The sequence below is a fragment of the Bactrocera neohumeralis genome, chromosome 2, assembly GCF_024586455.1.
Source record: "Bactrocera neohumeralis isolate Rockhampton chromosome 2, APGP_CSIRO_Bneo_wtdbg2-racon-allhic-juicebox.fasta_v2, whole genome shotgun sequence".
NCBI lineage: Eukaryota > Metazoa > Arthropoda > Insecta > Diptera > Tephritidae > Bactrocera > Bactrocera neohumeralis.
This window is the reverse complement of record NC_065919.1, coordinates 15,986,805-16,011,042: the sequence shown is the minus strand read 5'-3', so window position 1 is coordinate 16,011,042 and position 24,238 is coordinate 15,986,805. Positions and strand designations below refer to the sequence as shown.

General features: G+C 38.1%; 3 protein-coding genes across 4 annotated transcripts in view; 1 reads left to right on the top strand and 2 right to left on the bottom strand.

Annotated features, from left to right (window-relative positions):
* The window catches only part of LOC126751146 (inositol 1,4,5-trisphosphate receptor), a 39,158-nt gene extending 33,416 nt beyond the window's left edge, over nt 1-5,742 (bottom strand). Inside the window, exon 1 of the mRNA XM_050461155.1 lies at nt 4,759-5,742. The gene's annotated coding sequence lies outside the window, so the exon portion shown is untranslated. The remainder of the gene's footprint in view (nt 1-4,758) is intronic.
* LOC126751147 (glutamate [NMDA] receptor subunit 1) overlaps nt 1-23,615 on the top strand; it is a 31,300-nt gene extending 7,685 nt beyond the window's left edge. For both annotated transcript variants that reach the window (XM_050461158.1, XM_050461156.1), the window contains exons 2-15: nt 6,491-6,726; nt 6,837-6,959; nt 16,200-16,424; nt 16,506-16,708; nt 16,796-16,961; nt 19,584-19,689; nt 19,810-19,970; nt 20,082-20,258; nt 20,290-20,329; nt 20,958-21,375; nt 21,707-22,135; nt 22,191-22,363; nt 22,431-22,684; nt 22,754-23,615. In XM_050461158.1, the coding sequence (XP_050317115.1) occupies nt 6,559-6,726; nt 6,837-6,959; nt 16,200-16,424; nt 16,506-16,708; nt 16,796-16,961; nt 19,584-19,689; nt 19,810-19,970; nt 20,082-20,258; nt 20,290-20,329; nt 20,958-21,375; nt 21,707-22,135; nt 22,191-22,363; nt 22,431-22,684; nt 22,754-23,068 (2,958 nt within the window). In that variant the 5' untranslated portion in view covers nt 6,491-6,558 and the 3' untranslated portion in view covers nt 23,069-23,615. The remainder of the gene's footprint in view (nt 1-6,490; nt 6,727-6,836; nt 6,960-16,199; nt 16,425-16,505; nt 16,709-16,795; nt 16,962-19,583; nt 19,690-19,809; nt 19,971-20,081; nt 20,259-20,289; nt 20,330-20,957; nt 21,376-21,706; nt 22,136-22,190; nt 22,364-22,430; nt 22,685-22,753) is intronic.
* On the bottom strand, nt 7,060-12,134 carry LOC126751148 (mitochondrial sodium/calcium exchanger protein-like). Its single transcript, XM_050461159.1, has 7 exons — nt 11,669-12,134; nt 11,559-11,603; nt 9,261-9,608; nt 9,084-9,202; nt 7,516-7,750; nt 7,376-7,443; nt 7,060-7,293 (listed from the first exon to the last, which is right to left on the bottom strand). Exons 1-7 carry the CDS (start codon nt 12,108-12,110, stop codon nt 7,060-7,062), a joined length of 1,491 nt encoding a protein of 496 aa, XP_050317116.1. The 5' UTR covers nt 12,111-12,134.
* Nucleotides 23,616-24,238: the final 623 nt, after the last annotated feature.

Genomic DNA, 24,238 nt, shown 5'->3' with positions numbered 1-24,238 from the left:
TGGGCGTGGCAGTAGGCCGATTTTGCCCATCTTCGAACTTAACCTTCTTATGGAGCCAAGAAATACGTGTACCAAGTTTCATCAAGATATCTCAATTTTTACTCAAGTTACAGCTTGCACGGACGGACGGACAGACGGACGGACGGACGGACAGACGGACGGACAGACAGACATCCGGATTTCGACTCTACTCGTCACCCTGATCACTTTGGTATATATAACCCTATATCTGACTCTTTTAGTTTTAGGACTTACAAACAACCGTTATGTGAACAAAACTATAATACTCTCCTTAGCAACATTGTTGCGAGAGTATAATAATATGAATAGGCAATCAGTGTGGTGACACCAAGATAAACTGAAATAACTGTAGTTGACTTTCCTATAAAGTATATATAGTATGTATAAAAATGATCAGCATGACGAGCTAAATCAATTTAGTCTTGTCCGCCTGCATACACGCGAAATAGATCTTCTGTTTTTGAGATATCGATATGAAATTTTACACACGTTCTTTTCTCCCCAAGAAGCTCATTTTATCGGAATAATCAATACCGGACCAATATACAAGGAGCGTTCCAAAGTAAACAGGACTTTTTGAATCTAGCGCCCCCTGATGGCGCCATCTATTTGTCGACTGATGCGTTAGAATCTGCTATCTTTATTGATTGTCCAGTGAGACATTCAGACATTTCATTGATTGGAAGTGAAGTTATTGCGTTTTAAGTGTCAGTATGTTTGTGTTATCGGTGCGAAAATGAGCTTCGAATAAAGAGCCAACATTAAATTTTGTTTTAAAATTGGCAAAACTTTTACCGAAAGTGCACGAGTGGTTTCAACGTTTTCAAAGTGGTCGTGAAAACATAAATGACGATCAACATGTGGGCCAATCAAAATCCGTGATCAGCGGAAATTTCATCGAAACTGTGCGTGAATTCATCAAAAATCAGCCGAAATCATTAATGAAATTCATGGAAATGGAATTGAACATCTCCAAAACATTGATTTATCGCATTTTGACCGAACATTTGGGCTTACGAAAGGTGTGTGCACGGTTTGTTCTCCACAAATTGACTGACGACCAAAAATTGCTCAGAATTCAACTTTCGATTCGACGCTTGTGACCGATTATTTGACCAAAAATCACATTTTAACCATTAACCCCTACCCGTTTTCACCTGATATGGCACCGTGCGGACTTCTTCCTTTTCGGAAAAATGTATTTGCCCATGAAAGGAAAGCGTTATGGAGACGTAGAGGCCATTCAAAAAGCTTGCACCGGCATGCTGGCGGCCATACCGGCCTAACACTCGTTCGACATGTTTTTGGACGGTGCAAAAGACTGTATTGAAGCAGAAGGAGACTATTTTGAATAAAATAAATTTATTTTGACCTCTTGGCTTCAATACACTTTTGACAACGTTTCTTCCAATTCTCGAAACAGTAGTTAAAGTCAATTTCCGGAATTAGCTTCAATACGCGCAGAGATTCACGTTTAATTATTGACTTAAAACGGTTTCCCCGGAGCGGTCGGAAGGGTCGGAGCTTGTTGAATGGCCAGAAGTCGAAATTTTGGCGAAAAACTCACGAAGAATCAATGCAGTATGCGACGGTGCATTATCGTGTTGCAAAAACAAAGAGTTGTCGGCCTACAATTCCGGGATTTTTTTTACGAATAGCTGCGCAAAAACGACGCATAGCACTTAAAGTAATAGTTAGTAATGACAGTTTGGCCGGTCGGAAGGATTTCAGAGTGCACCACACCTCGATAATCGAAGAAAAGATTTAAAGGGTATTTTTCGGCTTTGGCTCACTTTTGCCACGATATTCGGCCGACTGATCGTCTGTTTCCGACTCATCGCCAGCAATAATACGTTCCATGACATCCTGGTAGTCGGAAAGCATTGTTTCACAGACGTTAACGCGACGCTGTTTTTCGAAAAAAATTTAATGATTTTAGAACCAATCGTGCTTTCACTTTCCTTAGATTCAAATGATGTTTCGAAATGGTTTTCACTGATCTTTCCAATATTCCAACGATTCCAGTAAGAACTCTGAACGATAATTGTCGATTCTCAAGCCCAATTCCTTTATTTTGTTGACGTGTTGATTAGTTGATGTTGGTGGCCGTTTTGGACGTGGTTCGACCTCAACCAAATGCCTTTAACAACATTTTTAATGTTTCGGCAAGAGAAATTTTCTCCGCACACAAAATTTATTCGAACTTCTTTATTGAATAAATTCACTCATCGTAAAAATCGCCGAATGTACTTCAGAAAGACAAGCGAAATTTAAATTAAAAAGTCTTCCTATTTTTACCCACACTGGTAGCTTTCATACAAACTGACCGATCAAACTCAAATCCTTATCTGGACAATTGACAAGGCATCTTCAAATCACTTAGTTTCACCTAAAGCAGGGATGGGCACATTTTTAGCCCGCAAAGTTAGCAAAGTGCGCACGAAGGCTAGATGAGGGGAATGTCAGTTTACGGAGGGGAAGGGTATTAAAAAACCAATTACATTCCTTTAGATTCTAAAGCATCGCTACAATTTCCTAACAAATTTTCTAAATCGGACTACTATAGCATTGAGGTGCCATACAAACTGAACGATCAAGAGCAAGTTTAGGTATGGAAGCTACTTTATTTGGGAGGCGTATTTATATTTATATATTTATTTTTGTTTTTACTTTTTTGAACGTTTTGAGCTTGCCCAATATTTCATACCTTTAGAGCTTTAAGTTTAGAGATCTTCCGAAAGGTTAATCGTATGAAAAAATTGTTCAAAGATTTTTTATAGAGCTTTAAATTTCCTGCGAGAATACTGTTTCAAGCCATTTTTACAATGTTAAAAATATATATTTTAATATCATTTACAATATGGAATTAGGAATTTGAAAATGGGCACCTCTATATCTTAACAGCCTTCTTTTCTTACTGACTTGAAAGTTTTTAACCCGTTTTTGGTTGAAAAGTAAAAGTTTCCTAAAAATAACGCAACCTAATGTACACACATACATATGTAAGTAATATATGCCTTTATTCGGGGTCTATTGATTATGACAATTTTTTGTTTCGTAACTCCTCAAGTTTTTAATCAGGGAAAATTAGACAATGCTAAAGCTGTTGTTGTATAATTAAAGCAATACTACACGTTAGGCTTGCGTAGGCGCAGGCAAAGAAAATAAATAAAAAGCAAACTGATTAAATTGAATGATTAATTTTAATAAAAATCAAAAAGTGTTAAAGTTGAGACTTTTCACATTTGCATTTAAATACATACAAGCAGCAGATCAGTTAGAACAATGAAAGCAGTTACCATAATAATATGCATGATTTATTCCTTAGAAGTACTGGCATTGGCTGTACTATGCATGTCTATTAGGGTGCTCCTTATATATTAAAGGACTAATTGGACCGTGGAAAAAATAACGTTATTCCCCAAATGCATCCTGTTTTCGGAACAGCAACAACCGCTCCGAGAAGCCAAGAGTCGGTTGAGACCACAAATTTTAAATGGTCATTTCGGCTAAGACCCAATATCCCTTGGATTATCCCAAATAACACAATATCGAATCCAAATCGGTCTATGGCTTTACTCAACTAAAATAAGGATGTGCTAAGAGATACATATCTGTGATATCTTGCCCTGATTACGAATTTGAGTTCCAAAATTTTTCATAACTCACAGCTCCTTTTGTCATTATAGTAAAGATTTGTGATATGATCTCTATACTCGCAGACTACAACACAAAAATTCTTTTTAGTCATTATGGTAAAGATTTATGATATGATCTCTATACAAATTTTTTTACCACTCACAATGTAATAATCTAATAATAATGAAAAATATTAATTTTTACAACAATCAAAATATCTTTTGGCTTATCCTACATGTTAGGAAACTTTTACCATCATTTTCGGTTTTAGCAACCAAAGATAAGCAAGAAACAGCATCTAACATCAAAGTCACAAAATAACTGTAAACTAGTGTAATTATTAAAGATTCCAAAAATAATGTGATTTTATTACCGCCTAATAATTTACATATAATAATAGTTTTGTTCACCTATACATACATACACACAGTAGTTGAATTCCCAATGACTGTCACATGACGAACATGCAAGCAATGACTTGTAATCGTACTATAGCCACGCCCACAAATTCTCATTAGGTTAAAAACAATAAAGCGCTAACATAAAAAAATTGTATTAGGTACCGACATAAATTTTTAGGAAGATATCGTAACCTTTCAAGCTCGCAGGTAAAAAATATGTTTACTTTTTACCGAAAATTGCGGCCAATCTGTCAATATATTATTGAAATTAGAAGGTTCTCTTCTCCTGAAAATGAGTTCAATCGGATTTATACCTCTCCTAGCCACAGATTTTCAAAAACCCAGTTGATCTTATACTAGTAATTCATAGATCGGTCAAATTGTGACATATTTTAATAAAAAAAATAACAATTTATTTCTAATAACAGTTTGTCTTTGTTTTTGTGTAAATTGAATAAGATCGGGTGAAATTTGAAAATTCTCCATACCAAACATAGAACTCAAAAGAAAAATGTTTCGCGCTATTTCGTTTACCCACGGCAATAATAAAGGCTAACTATGCTAACTTTGTTTAACAAATAAGAAAAAAGTGTTTTAAAACAGACACACGCTATGAAAAAAACAGCCGGTATTTATGTATATGAGAATATGTATATAATCTGAGAAATTTATGATCACATACAATTGCACTTACAACAACTTCTTTTATTTAAGGCTTCTGGCAATTTTCGCGCTTGATTTGGAATGTTTATGGAATGCTTGTATTTCACTTATCACACTTTAGATACTTTTTACTTAATATTATGCATTTACATAACAGTTATTTAACTTGAAAACTTTAACGTATGTTATTCACCGGACAGATCTCACGAACCACTTTTGCTATTTCATTTTCGCATTTGACGCATAGAAGCTACGATAACAAAACCAAACAATGCAATTGATCAATGTTGTATTTGTTTTGACTTTAAAAATAAACGCTCAACGAAAGAATGGCGAAAAAACAACGCGGCAAATGACGAACGTGTGGCACATAAACAAAATAACAAATCTAGTTAGAGAAAAATAATTCCGTGAATATGTGGTTGTCGTCGCCACATTATGGCTATGTCGAAAAGTGGCCCGGTTACGTTCCAGCTGACTTGCCGCTAACACACCCACCGCGCACTCAGTAAACGTTTTTCACTACGCTTTACAGCATACATATGCATATGTATGTAAGTGTTCATTTATAGCTTTATGCGGTATTTCACAAAATATTTTCTATATAAATACATACATATTACATATTATATATATATATGCATATTATATATTTGTATCTCTGATCGCCCTTTGAGGCTTGTTTAACACTTGTAGATTTTCTTTTACTTATTTACTTATTTGTATTTATATACACATGTATGTACATATAATATATGTACATATATGTATGTGTGCCAGTACCGTGCGAGCTGGCTTTTACGTATTCACTATATCACACACACACGCCCGCACGACTGCTATATAACTACTATGAATTTCATAGTTTAACTGTCGTTTTCACCACAAATTTCAATTCACGCAATGAATTTCCGTAATCAACTAGCAAATAAGCATATTTTTACCGCGAAAAACGCGGAATTTTACCGGAAAATATCGAAATGAAAATTGTGCCGAGACGGAACAGCAAAATCCAACAAGTGGTTTAATGACGACGGAAAAGCAATTTGTCCAATCAGAATGTCACAGAATGGGTGAATTGTCAAAAACATATGATCGCAACAGTGCTCAATTTGTGTACTGAGAGCGCATACGTGAGTGGATCAGATGAGTTAATTGCAAAGCTGCTCTCTTTATAATGCGGCGCCGTTGAAATACAGTATTGCTTATAAAATTGGGACGCTTGTGTTGTGTATGAATGTTTGTTGTGAACGATAAAAATTGTGGTATAAAGGGGCAACCCAATGTATTTATTTATATGTATACATATGTACATATGTACTTGAACGGAAATAACGATAAAAATATGTATAATGTAATTATGTATATAAATTATTGTATGTATTAAAATTTATAAAAAAGGAATTAAAAATATATGACAAAAAAAAAGATGTTCAATTCACAACCTGTCGGAAAGCATCGTAAAATCCTAAAATTATAAATTTGTACACTTGTTTTTTTATAAACGATTTTACGAAAAAATGTTTTACAACATTATAAAATAAAAATTAAAATATTGTGAGGAAAAAACTAATAAATAATATTGTAATCGTAATTAAGCAAAGTTGCAAATACATACATATATGTACGGTATATGTATATGAAGCTGTAAAAGTGCATATGTGATTAATTGTATAATAAAAGAAATTCAAAGAATTTATTGAAAAATATTTTGTTTTTTTAAAGTACTTCTAGTACAGTTATTTACAATGCTTTCTTTTTTACAGTACTACCAGAAATGATTAAAAATTAAAATACTTGACTATACTCATACGCGCAGCAACTTTCATCAAACATGCCTGTACTCAACGGAATAAATGTGGTGTATCTACTTTTTTGTGGTATACATTTAGGAGTTATAGCGCAAAAGCACAGTCAACACGCGGATAATCCCTCAACGTACAACATTGGCGGAGTGTTGGCAGATCCAGAAAGCGAGTCACACTTTCGCACAATAATATCGGTAAGTGGAGCCAAGTGGACGCGCAAATGTCGCAAGACACTTGTATAAACAAAGTTATTAAGCCGAAAAATTGTCTAAAAAATCAACATATTTTGTATAAATTCTCACAGAATCTGAATTTCGACCAGCAATATGTGCCACGCAAGGTCACCTACTACGACAAGACAATACGCATGGATAAGAATCCAATAAAAACAGTATTTAATGTTTGCGATAAGCTAATCGAGAAGCGTGTAAGTAGAATCGTCTTGCGTAGTTTGAATTTTACATTTAATGCTATATATTTTTATTATAAAAAGTAGTAAGTGTGGCATATATCACATTCTTTATTAATTAAAGTTCCGGTTCGATGGCCTGATCCATTCTGTGATCGGTGCCATATGGATGTATCACTTCAAATTCACCAAGAATATTATATAAGAAAAAACAGCAATACATAATTATAACATAAACACCGAAACTGGGGCGAAAATAGAAGTCTGTGGTGAGAGCACCCAGTAAAATGGCAAACAAGCCTATTATAAGGAATATAGTGCAATTCTCGCCCATCACACCTTCACCAAATTCCTAAAAATAGCACAAATATTTACACAATTTATAAATTAAAAATATTCTTGCGTAAATATTACATAAATATTTTTTAGATTACCTTAATCATAAAGTCCTCATATGTTAGCGTTTTATATAGCAAAGTTGAGCCAACCGCCAGTAGAGAATCTTGAAAATGTTACCAAACAAACACATTTCTAAATAGATATACATATGTATGTATGTATGTATTGAACTCACTGAATAGAGGTCCACCGAAGCAAGCGGCGAGTGCCATATTTTGATAGCCTTGTCGAGCCAAATATTGATTAGCAATCAAGTCACCAATGCTATTTGCCCAAGATAAGAGCGTGACGCCAAAAAAGGAACTACTCAAACCAGTAAAGATGCTGAGAACAGCGAGCACATTGACGATCTCTGCACAGCAAATGCGCACAACGAATAGCGAACCGGCCACGCTGAGAATGGAGAAATACTGCGGGAAGAAATTGAGAGCATACGGATATGTTGCATTGGATATATAAATACGTTCATAACCTATTAAATTATATAGTTATACAATCAACACTCGCTGCATTTGATATTAATCAGAACCTGCTGGCCTGATTAAGTTATATGCTAAGCAATAAACAAGCCATATACGTGAGAAGGTATAATAATCTCTGCTCTTTAAGATGCAGAGCTATTGTACTCCTGAGCTCCGTCAAATATCTTGGAGTTATTTTAGATAAAAAAAAAACTAAGCTGAAGAAATCACATTAACGGCAGAGCTTTCAAAGTCTCTCGCATCTTGAACTCCTGCAGAAAAATCAGTGCCCACATGCTCTATCGGCTCTACACAAGCATCATCCGTTCCATAATATCATACGTTGCGGTGGTATGGTGGATGGCATTATCGAAAAAGTGCCGTATTCAATTTCTATAAAAAGTGCATCGGACTTGCTTGCTGGGGATTACGGATGTCAACAAAGAATCTGAGGTTATCCTCAACATCCGTCCAATACTTATACTATAGACATGGTATCGTACACGAGCTTGTTAATGAACTTCAGCTAAATTTGCAAAGCGACCGAGTAAAAGGAACCCTTTAGGTATTAAACACAATCGAGAAGGATGAACTAATGGTCCTGTGATCGACAGCTCGAACGGCGAAATGCGCATATTCACCGACGGATCAAAGGATGAAAACTAAAAAAAGCGGCCTGCTTAAATTACCACAATTAAGTATTTCAGGCCGAAATTTTTGAGCATAAGAAGCATAAGTGGGGTTCTGCTCTAACCATGAAGTCCATAAAACTTCTAGTGGATAGCCAAGCGATAATTAATGCTATTCGTAGCACCGATACGAACTTCACTGCGTTATGTTATGCAAGAAGGCAATAACTAGCGTCTTAGTAGGTAACTCGGTTAATATCATCTGATTAGCCAATAATATAGGAGTGGAAGGAAATGAAAAGGCAGACGAGCTGACCTATCCTAAACCATTCAGCGTTTTCGAGGTTTGTTTGAAGCAATGGATAATAGAGGAACACCTCAGGTCTTGGAACCCGGACACAAGTGGCATTACTTTGGAGTGGTGTTGATGGGGGACAGTTCAAAAGGCTTCTTAGGCAGAAAGTAACTTAGTAATGTTGACCCCTATGTCACTTGGCATCTACACTTAACCATTCATACCACAGAAAATCCTGCAGATGCTACAATCGTATGCGAGTTACCTCGATCCCGCCACAATAACGTGTATTTCGAAAATCTTGTTACCAATAAAGTCTAACAGAAGTATTTATCTTTCTAATAATGCAATAAGTTACCTGATGATAAAGTGGTGTACGATTCGTGGTCGATTTAACAAACACTATACATGCTATTGGAAATGCTATCAACATGGACCATACGAAAATGGGTAAATCAAATAGAGAATACTTGCTCACTAAAAAGAAAGTCAAATGTTCACATCAAAGCAAGTCGAAAAATAATAGATCGCTTACGGGTAGCATAGCAAATAAACGATGGCAATAAGACTATTTGTGCGCAATTCAAGAGCCGGGACCAGCCGTGTCCTTCTTCGCCTTGATCGGTGATTGGTATGAATATCTTGAGTATAGCCAATATCGGCAAACGCAATATAATGAAGCCTTTCGTCGGCAGTTTGGCTCCTTCCCATTCGCTTTCATCATATGGCTTGAGGCTTAAATAGAATTGTTGCCAAAGTGTTGGTAAGGTCGAATGCATTGAATCTGTATATATGACACTTGGTTCACGACGATCCAAAAAAGACAACCGCTTTTGCTGCCGAATCACACCCTGTGTACGCAGGTCATTGAGACGAATAAGTTCTGTACAAAAATCGTATAAATTATTCAATTTTCATAGTATTTAGTGTGGCAGATGCTTTTAAAGTGCCGAGTTTTGTGGAGACTACAACTATCCCATTATGGATGACAATCAAAACCTAAACCACGTGAATGTCCAACCTTCTAAAGACACTAGGAACCAATCTAACGTTTCAAATAAAAATTGTGTGCTCCATGATTGCTTTTATATTAGCTATCTCATTTGAACGGTATGTGAGCCCATTATGCTCAACCGTAAATGAATGTCTCAATGCGCATTTTGATATTACGGGATTAAAGAAAATATTTACTGAACATTACGACGTGGAAAGTCAGTCTGCTCTAACACAGTATAATAAGAGTACGGAAATAGTGATGGGACACAACAAAGTGAGTGAATTTTAGCACCGGTGGTTTCACAATAAGCCTCCTGAAGGACTATGTGCGTCCTCAGACAGCCACTCTACCTACGTACCTACATACCTAGATGCTTATGTAATAAGTTTTTTATTCCCTGAACAGAGTGTATTAAGTGCCACGAAGTTTTTAACATCTTGGAGACGTCGTGGAGCATATTAAGTGTGTATATATACGATTCGGCCTCACATTAGACTCAACCTTACGGAAGGCATATGGATTTAACACTGCCAAAGCCTCCAAGACACTCATGATATGCAGATGCCTAGTCGGCAGATCCAGGGGCTGCAATGCAGGTATCATAAGATGGCTGTATACCATGATCGTAAGGCCTATTGCCACTTATGGAGCGATTGCTTGAGTATCTGAGGCAACGCAGTCTGCGGTAGGCTTTCAAGTATCGAAGCTGCAAAGACTCGCCTGTGTCCACTTGTTTCACCGCAGCGCTTCAAGTCATGTTGGAGCTCACACCGCTGCCTCTAGTGATCAAACAGATGCTAATGGTAGCAGAAGGTTTCGGCAAAGGGAAGATAATGTCGTCTCAACAAATGAAGGCTTCAGGGGAAGACACACCACAGACCCTTCTTACAAGGGACGTAGTTACGAAGAAGATTAACTTTACAAAGGATTGTATAGTTATTCTCGGCAGTAAGGCGGAGTGGCATGACTCCACGCTCGACATACTGCTCAGGGCAGCACTATCCAGTGATACACTGACTCGAAAACACCGGAAAGCATTGAAGCAGGCATGTCCAATGGGATATTTTCCGAGCATCTTTCAAGCAGAAGTCTTTGCTACAAGTCAGTGTGCAGAACTCAATCTCCACCGCAACTATCGCAATCAGCGTATCGTACTTAGCGATAGTCAAGCGGCACTAAAGGCGATCTCAACTTTGGAGGTGATCGGAAGGCTGAACCGACTATCAGTGTGCAAGCGCGTACCCTTCAATTTGAGCAGCGGAATTAAGGCGTAGCCGGCAATGAGCTGGCCAACGAACTAGCCTGCTTTGCGGCAGCGTCCAGAATGATGGGGCCACAACCATGCATTGCAGTAGGGTCCCGCACTTTTAAAGAGCTACTCCACATGCAGGAGAGAGTGGGGAGAAAACAGCATTGGCAGCGGACAGCAGGAATGCGCCATGCCAAGCTGCTTCTGGGAGGATACAACCTTATAATATTTAATGAAATGATTAATCTTCCCCCGAGACAAAAACTCTATACCCGGCACTGCTCAGGGCTCAGGAACCTTATAATATTTAATGAAATGATTAATCTGCCCCCGAGACAAAAACTCTATACACGGCACCTCTCAGGGCTCAGGAAGCACTTGTCAAACATGGGCATAGTCTCTTGCGCAAACTACCGGTTCTGCGACATGGAACTGGAAACTCTAGAACACTTGATTCTGGATCTTCGGTGGAGTTCGAAATAATGGTTTTTCTTGTTTTTGTTTCTACTTGGTAAGCGATAGCCTACTAATAGTAATCTACTTCATCAGCCCCATATATATGATAATGTATTATTTGAATTAGTTACCCATATTGGAGAGTCTCTTCAAGGTATTCCTTCTGTATTGCAATACTACAAAGAAAAATAGTAAAATACAATAACATATAAACGGTGCTGACTTCTTCTTAAAAACTTACTCTTTGTGGCGCGTCGCACTAGATACTGATCAAATATGACCACAAATAAGTAACAAAAGTAAATGCAAAGTGTGACTAAAATACAAAAACAATACATAAATAAAATATATAAACATATGTAGATAATTACATAACGATACTCACTCACACTATCAAGCAAGGATAGAGCATTATCTTTCTTAATTATAAAATCGATAACACAAATATCGAGTAGAAGGAAGAGCACATCGCGTAACAGTAAATAGGGTTGTGCCACAAATGGAAAACCATAAAAGATAACGCCAGCCACAATGAGGACCACAAAGAGTGCGGAAGCGAAAATATCTGCGTACAAACGATGCGTATTGCTTTCGAGATAAGCTAGGCTGCTGAATATATCTGGTGCGCCATTACCAAAAGCGACCAATGTGACGCCAGCGACATTCTCACTCATCCTTAACATGCGCGCGAGTACCGCCAAAGCAGGACAAAAGCTGCTGGAAAAACGAAAAGATTTATTGTGATTGAATTTTAAATATTTTCCGTAAACTTAAATGCGAAAACGTTTTTCTCTGCCATTTCAATTGCAATAAAAGGAATGTCGATTAAGACATTCAACATTTGTTACTGCAGTTTTTTTGAATTTGTATCTATTGAGCCAATATTTCATGTCTTTTTTCTAACTTGAAAATATTTTGTATAAAAACCCATGCAGACAAATCACAAAAACATGCTTTGCTCTATGAAAACTTAATACAAAAGCTAAAAGCTTAATTGTGACACACCGTGGCGTATACGCAACTTTTATAACAATTTCATGCTAGCCTGTATGGCATATAAATACTTTTTTGTTGCACATAAACTTACAAAACATCTGCAGCAACACCGAAAATGATGAAATAAAGGCAGATAATCATGAGTAGTACGATCGATGTAACTGCAGCGCCCAAAGTGGTGGATATTCGCAATTTGCAAAAGATGATGTGTATGTAGTTGATCAAGTAGACATTAGTGCTGCAGGCAGTGGAATGGTCAATGTAGGCGCATCGCTCCTCCAGCGGCAATGTAAGCAGTGCGCTGCAACTTTGCTAAGGCGGAAAAAGAGAGAAAAAGTAGACAAATTAGCAACGTGTGTAAAGTTGAGAGGCAGTTCTGTGTGTACATTAGGCGTCTCCATCGCGAAGTGCTCGTGTCGCTCAAAATGCGGCGAAGTTTGATTGCTGGTGTTGAAGTTCTCATATAAAATCATGCTGCTGTTGTAATGACAAGTGAGAAATGTTTTGTTTATAGCTTTATTTATTATTATTATTTTTATTATTTTTATATTATTTTTATTATTATTTTTATTATTATTTTTTATTTATTATTTTTATTATTTCAAACTGAGAAAAGATATTAGTTTATGAACATTTCGGAAATTGGCATGTCAAAAAATGAACGAAAATACTCAGTGATGCACACCGATCAAATGTAGTTTTGTTCGTTTCATTTAAGAGTTTCCTCGGGTAAAAAAAAGACCTTTTTCAACATTTTTTTCATATAAAATTATTAAATATTTTATTAGAATTTTTATTGTTACAAATATATTTGTACACTATTAATAAAGAAATTCTGAAATTTTTGGGAAAAAATATTTTAAATTCGGCCTTTGCGACGCCATATCCGGTGATCACTCCGAAAAAAGATGCGCCCGCGTTGGCAGAATAACTCCTTACAGGATCATCTAAAATGAAAAATTACGTATTTTAGTTAAAACCTTAACTTAGAATTTGAACGAAGAAAAAAACTGAAAATTGGATTTTTGCTAGACATTTTTACGAAAAAGTGAAAATTTTGCGAATTTTTTTTTCAAATTCCTTCGTTCCAAATCTTTAAGAATTGTATTTCAAAGACCTGTGTAAAATTTTATGAAGATCGGTTGAGTATTTCTCGAGAAATCTTGCCAACCGACGGCGTACTTAGCCTAGCTAGCCTCGAGCGCACAAGTTCTCAAGGCTGTATCTCCTTCCTATTACTCGGATCAACTTGAAAATTTAGGACAATATTCTAGAGATGTTATAGAATTTACTTAGGCAATGAAAAAATCGATTTTTTTTTTTTAGAAAACCGTAAACCTATGTAACCCCTTAAAAACAGAGATTTTTTCTTAAACATATTTTTGAAAGTAATTTTTCACTACTTAGAGCCAAATATTTCTTACCAACATAGCTGTTCCAGACACCCATATTTCAGACTTTGCTTTCTCAATTGTCTATATGGTAGATAGGTAGGAGTGCAGCACTGTTGTCTATCGAGCTCTATTAGCACTTTATGTGCCATATTGATACACTATTCGTAGAACCTCCTGTATCTGCGAATACGTTTCGCCTTCTCTCTCAAACCATTTTGAGGTTTCGATGAAACTACTGATATGCCAAGGTTTGGTGCTTGATGGATTCCAAGTGTTTTGTGTCGGATCTGTGCTAGAGCTGGGCATTCACAGAGAAAGTGGAAAATTGTTTCCTTGTTCCCTGCTACTCCGCAGCCTCGGCAGATGTCGTTGTAGGGCATACCCATTTTGGACGCATGTTCCCCAAATGGCCAGTACCCGGTTGTGGTAGCTGCTACTCTGTAGATACTTTTTCTTGACCTATTTAATAAGACGTTGGTTCTTTTTCTGTCATATGTTGGCCATAATTGTTTTGTTATGATGCATTTTGTAATGTTTTTCCATCCGATATTTGCAACTTGTCAAAATTGTCTATTGATCTTTCTTTTGATCGATCCTAGCGGGCTTGGTATTAGCTCCGCCTCGGATTCGTTGAGGAGAGCTCCTGCCTTTGCCAACTCGTCTGCTTTTTCGTTACCGAAAATGTTCCTGTGACCGGGAACCCAGATCAAGTCTAGTTGGAGCTTGTCTTTTATTGAGTTTAGTGCTTTCTTGCAGTTGTGAACTGTACTTGATTTTGTCTTGGGTGAAGACAAGGCCAGGAGCGCCGCCTGGCTGTCCATAAATATAGTTGCTTTATGTATATTCTCGTGGTTTTCTAATAGAACTTCGCAGGCTTTTTCTATGCCCAGTACTTCTGCTTGGAAGATGCTGGCCGAGTTCGGTAGACGTATAGAGGGAGATATGCCTAGATCAGCTGAGAATACCCCCGTGCCTACTCCGCAGATTTTGGACCCGTCGGTATAGACTGAGATGGTATCCTCCTCTCCTATTGAACCTCTTCTCCATTCTCGTCTAGGTATTTCACTTATCCTGTATTAGCAAAGAATACACTTACATTTAGTTCTATATGTTGGAACGCAAAGCTACTTACAGTTATTTGTCTATTTCTGTTACCTGAAACATAGTATAGCATTTGGCTTATAACCATATTCTTGCGTTTTTTTTTTCAAAATTTGAAAGTATTTTTATAAAAAACATACTATTTAAAGTATTGTCCATTTGTTGCTATAAAACCTTCCCATCTTTCTTGCAAGTTTTCGATTCAATTCCAAAAGAACTGCACCAAGAATGAGTTTTGCCAATTTTTGATGGCTTGTTCTTATATGAACCATATTTCAGTGATGGCATTCTGCATTGACCTGAACAAGTGGTGGTCAGAAGTGGTAAGATCTGAGTAGTAAGGCCGATAATACAAAACTTCCCAGCCGCTGTTTTCCAAATAATGTTTAACCGATTTTGCTACATGAGGTCTTGTCGTAACGAAAAATTATTGCCTCGTGTCTAGTCGTAACTGCCCGGCTTCCTTTGGCAAACGGTCGCTTCAATTTGATGAGTCGTTGTTGGTAGTGTTCAACAATAATATTTTCACCCGATTTTGGGCACTCATAATACAGCACTCCACGATAAGGAGCCACATAATACAAAGCATTCCTTTGGCGATTCGAATTTGACTGTTGGTCCGGTTTCAAATATGATTTTTTTGCGGTTAGGCTTGTCGTAATGGAACCTTTTTTCTACAACTGTCACAATACGTTGAAAAATGTCTTCAGTTTTAGCATTCCAGCAGCATTTCCGACCTGCAAAATCGTCTTTCAACGTATCTCGACTTCGATTCATTTGGCACCCTATCTCTATGGTTTGGAATATTTCTGGCTGCTTTTAAACTTGAAATGGCTGCTTGAGTGACTCCAAAGATTCTGCGAACACTACATGGCCAAAATGCTTCACTTGGTATTTCCACTTCTTTTCGTTCTTGCCAAATCGGCCAATAATTGTCTTGAAAACGCTGAAATAGCAAAGGATTCACTTCCATCTTCTTGTATGTGAAAAGCACAGCATTGTTTTCTGAAACTATCTGGCCATTCTTGTTACCTCATATCAGTGTAAAGGAGGCTTAAGAAGACTAAATGTGTTTTAATGTTGTCGTTCTACTTATTCAAGAAGAACTGACTCGAAGTGTTTTTCGGTTGCTTAATCAACTCGCGCCTTACGCTTTAATTATAAAAAGTGCAACTGCAAAAGACAGTTTGGAAATTTCTATCTATTCGACTCTTGCATCTTCCAGTTCAACGAAAAAAACCTACTTTACACTACTGTTTCCCTGTCATCTGTACTTAACAGGTCTACGCCGTCGTTGTGTCGCACGAGCAAACCTCCGGTGACTTATCACCGGCAGCCGTCAGTTATACGAGTGGATTCTACCAGATTCCCGTTATTGGCATATCCTCCCGTGATGCTGCTTTTTCCGATAAAAATATACACGTTTCCTTTTTGCGCACGGTGCCGCCGTATTACCACCAAGCGGATGTCTGGCTGGAAATCATGTTCCACTTCGGCTATACCAAGGTAAGTGTGCGCGACACAAAATGCCATTGCACATAAATGCTAGTACAAAGTAAAAAATATGAATTATTTTCGACCTGCCAGGTAATCATAATACACAGTTCGGATACGGATGGGCGTGCGATACTCGGTCGCTTCCAGACCACCTCACAGACGAATTACGATGACATCGATGTGCGTGCCACCGTTGAAATGATTGTGGAATTCGAGCCGAAATTGGACAGCTTTACGGAGCATTTGATTGACATGAAAACCGCACAGTCGCGAGTATATCTCTTGTATGCGAGGTAAGACATTGTTGACTTGACTGGCGGCTGCACCTCCACATTTTCTTTATTTTATAATTCAACACATGCACATCTGCCCCTACCCAGCACTGAGGATGCACAGGTTATTTTCCGTGACGCTGCAATCAACAACATGACCGAAGCCGGACACGCTTGGATTGTCACCGAACAGGCGTTGCATGCCAACAACACGCCGGTTGGCGTCCTGGGCTTGGTGTTGGAGCACGCCAACAGCGACAAAGAACACATAAGGGTAAGCATGAAAGGGCATAATTAAGTGCAACTGCATTTACGAATTGAAAAACACATGTGTGTCGTGACACACGAAGCCTGTGCTTCTTATAGAACACTTTTCCATCCAGCAGCTGCCATTCAGTTTGTTGATACGCGCATTAAAGCAGCACTCTCATAGCTCTGTTTACATACGTGTACATTTGTACACACAGGTGCATACTAAGTGTGTCTCGCAAAGTGGCTTCTTAACATTATTAAAATTGTATGACTCACATGTTGACCCAGCACACAAAATGGACCATCCACATCTACATAAATACATAGTGATTTAGGCATCGATCAACATCTGGTTCAAAGATACCGGTCTGCGAATATCGGACAGCGTGACTGATATAGGTTAATGTTTTTTAAGAATAGGCGAAGTTCTGGTCTATCCTAAAAAATCGTCTCACCAAAGTTTACAAGTTTTTGTCAGTCTCTAACTAAGAAAGTAGATAAATAATATTCATCTTTAAACAATCGAAATACAAGTCTTGCTGATTATCTTTTTATTGCGTTATGCTTTTTAAGCGATTTTATCCGAATTCTCAATTCTGTCGTAGTTTTGACCAATTGCGAACACCAAATGTCTCAGTCCTTTCCTTGCACAGGAAAACAGAAGACATCTACATTTTCACCAGCAAAAAGCAGTGTTGAGTAAATAGAGAAGATGACATACGAAGTGTACAAAGTCAATATATTTATACCTGAACAAGATATACTAAGTTCACCACGAATTTTGTAACACCCGGGAAAAAATGTCAGTTTACTATATATAAAGGGTGATGCGTTTCGAGATTTCCTACTGTTTTAAAGAAAAAACGCAGAAACTTCAAATTTAATGCGGATTTTTTTTATTACTATTCGAAAGAACATTCATTGACCGCTGCTACGTCTCAGATGGTCCATCCGTCCAATTTTCGATGACTGGTTCGAGCCTTTCGACTGGTGACCGGCGAATGATACGCATGAAGTTTTGTGGCCTGAATCGAAGCAGGATTATCCGCATATACTTTAGACTTTGCATATCCCCACAGAAAAAAGTCTAACGGTGTGTTATCACACGATATTGGTGGCCAATCGACCGGCCCAAAACGTGAAATTAACTGCTCACCGAAGTGTTCTCTCAATAAATCCATTACTTGATGCGATGTGTGCGAAGTGGCGCCGTCTTGTTGAAACCAAGTGTCGTCAAGATTACAAGTTTCAATTTCAGGCATCAAATACTCGGTTATCATGGCGCCATAACGGTCGCTATTGACAGTTACGTCCTCGGCGGAATCATTTTTGAAAGAATATGGACCGATGATGACACAAATCACACCAAACTGTTGTTTTTTCTGGATAAAATGGCAGCTTTTAAATGTCTTCAGGTTGCTCTTCGTCCCAAAAGCAGCAATTTTGCTTGTATACATACCCATTGAGCCAGAAATGGGCTTCATCGCTGAACTTTTCAAGAGTCCATAGAGAGCAGCGATGTCGCTTGGGAAGGTCGAGCGGCTTCAGTTGTATTTTGTACTCTTTCAATTTAAAATCTCGTCCTAAAATGCGCCAAGTCGTTCCATATGTCAGTCCGAATTGCTGCGAACGGCGCCGAGTCGACTCTCCACGGTCTTCGTGTACAATCTCAGCTACGGCTGCTATATTTTCTGCACGTGGTCTATTCGATAGAATATTATCCAATAATGAGTGCTGGGTCTCAAGATGTGTGATGGTCTTGCGAATAGTACGCTCAGTAGCACGCGAAACTCAATCTTTCCAGTACATGAATTTTCGTAAAACGATTTGTAATTTTTCAGAAGTAAGTCTTTCCATGATGAAATGCCAACCAATACTGACCAAAAATAACAGGACAGCTTGACACGACTTACAGGTGATCCGTCAAAAAAGGCTATAGAAAAAAGTCCCTATACTTGGATCGCCCGTTATAAATCATCAGCTCAGCTGACGAGCTGAGTCGATTTAGCCTTCTTTGCCTGTCCGTCTGTATATATGCGAACTTGGCTCTCAGTTTTTGAGATATCGATCCAAAATTTTGTACACGTTCGTTTCTCCTTAAGTTTATTTGTCGGAACTGCTGACATCGAACCACTATCGCATATAGCTGTCATACAAACTGAACGATCAAAATCCAGTGGTTGTGTAGCAAACTTTTTTATTTTATAAAAATCACAAAATTTGGCATAAATTACAAGACAACATCATAATACCCACACAAATTGTTCAGTTTGAACTACATATATTACTAAACTAAATCAAGTTCTTGTTTGGAATGACTAGATGCTGTAACCTCTCACATAATATATGTATTTCTCAAGCACATTCTCATTACAATCCTATGTGCGATCAACCATTTCTAGAGTAGTTAGTTACTCAACTAGTCTTTTACAGACTAGTCTAAAAACATTGTCACAAAATAGATTTCTGCAAGCAGTGCCAGCAAAATAACATATGCTCATATACCTATAAAGAAGTAAAGACTATGTTTACACTAGACTGTCCATAATCCGGCAGGATACATGCTCTGTATATAAAACATGCTCACATAAGTATAATATTCTCATGCTTTTAATGTCTCATTTGCCACTTCGCGGCTGTTTAGGATAGCGTTTACGTGCTCGCGTCGGCAATTAAGGAGATGATGTCCAATGAAACGATTACAGAGGCGCCAAAGGATTGCGGTGATTCGGGCGTTAATTGGGAGTCCGGTGAGACAGACTATGTTTGCTTTAAATGAATTATTAACTCACTTAAATGCTCATACACACACACACACACTTATACTCGTGTTTATCCTGTGGCGTACTGTCTTCTATGCGCTTGTGTAGGTAAGCGACTTTTTCAGTACCTGAAGACGCGCAACATAACGGGCAAAACGGGCCAGGTGGCGTTTGATGACAATGGCGATCGCATTTACGCCGGCTATGATGTGATTAACATACATGAGAAGCAGAAGAAGCATGTCGTCGGCAAGTTCTATTATGATCCTGTGAGTAAATATGATATGAGAAGGATTTAAGAAAAAGATTTTTATTCTTTACATTCCGATATTCTACAACTTTCAAATTGAAATAAAAAATACAATGTTATATATTTTTAGGAAAAGGCGAAAATGCGGTTACGCATCAATGATAGCGAGATTCTATGGCCTGGCAAGCAAAAGAAGAAACCGGAGGGCATCATGATACCCACACACCTGAAAATCTTAACCATCGAAGAGAAACCATTCGTCTATACGCGTCGTTTGACAGACGATGAAGTCAACTGTGATGAGGACTTCAGACGATGAAGTCAACTGTGATGAGGACGAAATACCCTGTCCATTATTTAATGCCACCGATGGCAGCGGTTGGTAGAAATTTTACTCAACAACTTTCCTCCACTCACTTTTCCACACTAATCCTTTACGGTACAATCTGGTGTCTGAAACCACTTCGACTCTTCGGTGTGGGCATGACACATTTGAAATTGGTTATAGAATGATTTGCAGTTTTGTGAAACTACTTCAGCTTTAATGAAATAATTGAAATTTTTAGGCATCTCATCATTATTGACTTGAAGTTCTTTAAACTAACCCCAAAAAGGAAAATCTCAGCTAATGAATAATTCACGTCTCTTCGGCGACTTCTGCCTGACGCATAGTAAGAACGGAAAAGTGTGTCCTGCACACCCAAGCTTGAATTATTTTCAATATATTAAGAAAGTCAAAAATATTCTGATATTACTGAATGATCCAGTGGAAGATTCCTCAATGACATAATAATTATATGGAGCTATCCATCTTGATATGTTATGGTTTTGCTTTGTTTTTGACAAATCTCTGAACTCATTAGTTCTTTAGAGAACCCACAGTTTGTACTAAACAAAACTGAGCGCCGTCTTTCAAAAGTTTTAACTTTTCGTTTCACCCTTCATATTATATTATTCTCTGTCAATTTTTACTAACCTCATTTAATAATTTCGAAATTCTCTACAGAGAACGAGAACTGCTGTCGCGGCTATTGCGTCGATCTTTTAAACGCTCTTTCGCATCGCATTAATTTCACCTTCGCTCTGGCACTCTCACCGGACGGACAATTCGGTCATTTCACTTTAAAGAATGTGAGTTCGTCGAGTTCGGGCGCGATAACGTCGCGTAAAGAATGGAGCGGTCTAATTGGGGAATTGGTGAATGAACGTGCCGACATGGCGATGCCACTCACCATTAATCCAGAGCGTGCCGAATTTATTGAGTTCTCGAAACCGTTCAAATATCAAGGCATCACAATACTCGAAAAGAAACCATCACGTTCAAGTACTTTGGTGTCGTTCCTGCAGCCATTTAGCAACACGTTATGGATATTGGTAATGGTATCTGTACATGTAGTCGCGCTGGTCCTATATCTACTAGATAGGTAAGTAGGGTTGTACAACCCCGATCCTATCATGAGATCAGTAATCTGTATAAAAACCACTGAGAGCTGATCTCTCGACCATGCACCCTTTCCCCAAACAACAATAACAAACTCAATTAAATAAAAGACAAGCTCATAAAATGCTATCAGTAACACAAAAACCAAATATTGATCGTCGCTCATCGATCGCATGCCGAAGCACTTTAAGCATTTCATCTTTCCAATACCCACTATCGTAGCTTTCTTTTAGTGCCCCTACCACAAACAGGTAAATAACAGCACTGCAACCACGCTTTTCTTGGCGATTTTTCGTTTTCTTGTTTTCACTCAGATTCTCACCGTTCGGACGTTTCAAACTTTCACACACGGATAGCAATGAGGAAAAGGCATTGAACCTGAGCTCGGCCGTTTGGTTTGCCTGGGGTGTGCTCTTAAATAGTGGCATCGGTGAGGGAACGCCACGCAGTTTTTCGGCACGTGTGCTCGGCATGTTCTGGGCGGGTTTTGCGATGATCATTGTCGCCTCGTACACTGCCAACCTGGCGGCTTTTCTCGTGTTGGAGCGACCGAAAACTAAACTTAGTGGTATTAACGATGCCCGTCTACGGAATACAATGGAGAATTTGACTTGTGCGACGGTGAAGGGTTCGTCGGTAGATATGTATTTTCGACGCCAGGTAGAGTTGTCAAATATGTACCGAACAATGGAGGCAAACAACTATGACACGGCAGAGCAGGCAATACAGGATGTGAAGAAAGGGTAAGCGGATAGCATTAACAATCAATTCGCATTGTAAAAGTTTCTTTGTACACAGAAAACTAATGGCCTTTATTTGGGACTCCTCGCGGCTTGAATATGAGGCGTCTAAAGATTGTGAGCTAGTTACCGCTGGTGAATTATTCGGACGTAGCGGTTATGGCATCGGTTTGCAGAAAGGTTCGCCATGGACGGATGCGGTAACGCTTGCTATTTTAGAGTTTCACGAGAGTAAGTTGAATCTAAAGAAAGCTGTGGAACAGCTAAACATTTATTTATACTATTTCTATGTGTTAAGGTGGTTTCATGGAAGCGCTCGATAAACACTGGATTTTCCATGGGAACGCGCAACAATGCGAGCTCTTCGAGAAAACGCCCAACACGCTCGGACTCCAAAACATGGCTGGCGTTTTCATTTTGGTTGCAGCTGGTGTTGCCGGCGGTGTCGGCCTCATTATAGTCGAAGTGATCTATAAGAAACATCAAGTGAAAAAACAAAAGCGCTTGGACATAGCACGGCATGCAGCAGACAAGTGGCGTGGCACTATAGAAGTACTTATGATGCACGCATGTTTGTGAAACGAAAGAAATTAATGTCAAACTTGTATTAACTCTTTTCAGAAACGTAAGACCTTACGTGCTTCGCTCGCCATGCAGCGGCAATACAATGTGGGTCTGAACGCTACTCCGGGTACCATTAGCTTCGCCGTGGATAAACGTCGTTATCCCCGCATGGGTCCACGCGCACCCGAGCAGGCCTGGAAGAGCGATGCTGACATTTTACGAAATCGTCGCTATCTGGATGATGCTACCAAAGGTGGCCACTCACCTGCCGTGCACATGCCGATTTTGGGCAAAATGCGTCCACCAACCAATATGTTACCGCCACGTTACTCACCAGCCTACACTAGTAACGTCTCACATCTGGTGGTCTAAAGAAAACAAAAATAAAAACAATTCAAAAACTTACTGCTCAAAATCTATATGTTTTGCTAGTTTTAAGAACTATGAACGGCTAAAATTAAAAGTCGAAAAGCTTTTGTAATTTACGTTAACAAAATGTGCCAAATAGTAAAGTTCATCATCATTATAAACTTCAGACATATAACCAGATCCGAAGAATGTATTGTGGGAAAGAAAGAATTGATGTCGAGCATATTGTTGGCAACCCAGATTTTCAAAATAGAGACATGATTAGGATTAAATTGGATTTTGTATACCTAGCGGTCCACTGGGACTAATGTTTGAAGCAAAGGTAACTCTTAGATCTCATTTATCAAAACACATTCCACAAATTAGAAAGCAAGCAGAGTTGCCATCAACTAGAATAAATATTTTCAAACATAACCAAGTGAAAATTTACTTAAGCTCAAATTATAAAAGCAAATATGTATTATAATTAAACATAATTAGACATATTTGCTTAAGAGCCGAAAAAAAGCAACTTTTGAAATTGAATAAATATGCTTTGAGTGTTAAACAATTGTTCAAATATTTTTCTTACGAGTGTCAAATTAATTTACGAATAGCAACCGTCAAAGCTCTCTGTAATTCCAACAAGGCGTAACAACCCTTTTGGTGAATTTTCTAATCTTAAGCCAAGGTCAAAACAGTATGGGAGGTCTAAGTTCAGGTGTAACGGAACATTACATACCCTTGCAACTTGCAGGCAAGGAAATGCCTTCAGATGTTGGCACAAAAAGTTGCGAAAGAATTCAACATTAATTGTTTGATGAAATCGTGAATGGATTATACACAAATTTGGAGTCTTATTAACTTGTATTAAAGGTCATAGCTTAATTGGTGATATAACTACATATCTTTTACTTCTCTTCAGCGAAAATTATATCCCATCCTCGAATAACACATATTTGACATAAACTTAATCAAAGATGCTAAATTTAATATATTATATAGGACTGCAGGGTTTTCAAATAAGAGTGATATGATTTTTTTTTATCAAAAACCACTCAGCTGAAAGTGGGCCTTGTCGGAGAAGATGACTTTCTTAAAAACATGGTTATCGTTTTCAAGTTGTTCCAAGGCAAAATCAGCAAATTCACGAAGTTTATGGTAGTTCAATGGCGTTAGTTATTGAGTGAGAAC

Excerpts from the sequence above, each read along its gene's own strand:
- LOC126751148 (XM_050461159.1), bottom strand. The coding sequence starts at position 12,110 with ATGTTAAGGATGAGTGAGAATGTCGCTGGCGTCACATTGGTCGCTTTT. Across the intron at positions 9,609-11,558 it reads GAAGAGACTCTCCAATATGG|AACTTATTCGTCTCAATGAC; the intron begins GTAACTAATTCA and ends ATTTTTGTACAG. Across the intron at positions 7,444-7,515 it reads CTTCGGTGGACCTCTATTCA|ATTCTCTACTGGCGGTTGGC; the intron begins GTGAGTTCAATA and ends AACATTTTCAAG.